General features: G+C 33.2%; 1 protein-coding gene across 1 annotated transcript in view; it reads left to right on the plus strand.

Moving 5' to 3' along the window:
• LOC106472697 overlaps positions 1 to 2,071 on the plus strand; it is a 14,799-nt gene that overhangs the window by 5,534 nt on the left and 7,194 nt on the right. The window contains exon 3 of the mRNA XM_022401244.1: positions 744 to 902. Coding sequence (XP_022256952.1) covers positions 744 to 902 — 159 coding nt within the window. The remainder of the gene's footprint in view (positions 1 to 743; positions 903 to 2,071) is intronic.

A 2,071-nucleotide genomic window follows, 5' to 3' on the forward strand; every position in this document is an offset into this window, starting at 1 on the left:
GAGGGTTGGGCGCGGGGCTAAAAACCAACCTGCTACAAGTAACTGCAACAACAACTTCCGTTGGCGAGGTGTTGTTGCGGCCCTATGCTCCACTGGGAGTTTACAGGAATTAAAAAAAAAGGACGTGGCACGATCTATAAATGTAGTTAACGTTAATTTACGTCAAAGATAATATATGCTCACAACAGCAATAATGGGTGGTGGAGGGGACTGTGAACCCTCTATTAATATGTCCCTTGTTTCAAACTATCATCTCACAAAGTTTGGTTGAGATTGCCCCAACGACCTAGGAGTAGTTTTAGATAAAGGACAAACGGACAGACACACAGATTTTTTTGTGCTTTATATATATGTTTTAAAATTGATTACAGTTAAAAACGTTTAAAGGTAAGATTTTAAAACTAGGTTATCAGACTTACTCTGTAAAACCTACATTTTAGTAATCTCTTTTACACAGTGGAGTTTCCTGCTAATACAATCGCTTCTTAGTGTTTTCACAGATTTGACACATGGCATATAATTTATGTGTGAAGAAAACACTTAAAGAGTATAACTGATTGAAACAGCTGAAACTGAAAAAAAAAAGATTTAATCTCATTCACCAGCATTTAGTATGAATGATATCACATTCGGTTATGTTGTTCCCCCCCTAAAAATGTCGAACTTTTCCTCATTAGCATTTAGTATGAATGATATCACATTCGGTTATGTTGTTCCCCCCCTAAAAATATCGAACTTTCCAGATCGGCCAAGCGATTCAATGGTGTGTCCATCATCACATCGACTACCATGACACAGAGAAAATTAACAAAGGACCTTTCAAGAGCCACATTGGCGAGGCTGTTGACAAATTATGTTCTAAAACGCAAGTACAAGTAAGAAAGAAGACAAATTACATGAGGGTAAGCCACAATTACAGTTTCATTTAGCTAGCAAAACACACGTCCGCAAAGTCTCATCAGAGATATATATTCTACTGACTTAACGTAAATTACAAATGTAGAACCCAGATGAAATCACTGTAATATATGTAAATGTGAGCAGGGTATTTAACTTCTTGATATTTTCTTTATCGTATATCGTCAGCGTCACCGGGACAAATTGTGTAAAACTATCATTAGTCAGACACTTATGTTTCAATTTTAGTATTTTTATTTGTGGAATATGGTAATATTTTTTATTCTATTAATAAATATACATGTACTCAATTATTTGTTCTTACAAAAACCAGTTAACTACATATTTTATACTTCCATTTAGGGCAGTTTAGGGTCGTGGTGTCATCTCGTGCACTTTCGTTAATTAAACTCATGTATCGTCATGATCGGTGCATGTTGGTAAACGTGTTGTTGTTTCAATTATTTTACTTTTTATGTACATGTATAAATGTTAGTAAAATTGACACTAAATACAACCTAAAATGTAAAACGGAGAGAAAGTATAATTTGTTGACATTTAGGTATAAAGTATGTATGTATTTTATTATTACTCATATCAAGATGTTCAAAACAAACAAGAATAAAATTAGAAACGCTATTTTCGACGGGCTATACAAATAGCCCAAGTTTTGTTTTTATCTATGTGATAAAATCTGTTCAAAAAAAAACTACATTCAAGTGTTAAACACCAGAGATTCAATGTGAAATAATAAAACAGTAGTTTAACAAAATCGTCGTTTATGTCTTTACATGATGTTACTGTGTCTGTATACCTTTATATGATGTTACTGTGTCTGTATACCTTTACATGATGTTACTGTGTATGTATACCTTTACATGATGTTACTGTGTCTGTATACCTTTACATGATGTCACTGTGTCTGTATACCTTTACATGATGTCACTGTGTCTGTATACCTTTACATGATGTTACTGTGTATCTACACCTTTACATGATGTTACTGTGTCTGTAAACCTTTACATGATGTTACTATGTATCTATACATTTACATGATGTTACTGTGTATTTATACCTTTACATGATGTAACTATGTATTTATACCTTTATATGATGTTACTGTGTCTTTATACCTTTACATGATGTTACTGTGTCTGTATACCTTTACATGATG

The sequence above is a fragment of the Limulus polyphemus genome, unplaced genomic scaffold, assembly GCF_000517525.1.
Source record: "Limulus polyphemus unplaced genomic scaffold, Limulus_polyphemus-2.1.2 Scaffold5532, whole genome shotgun sequence".
NCBI lineage: Eukaryota > Metazoa > Arthropoda > Merostomata > Xiphosura > Limulidae > Limulus > Limulus polyphemus.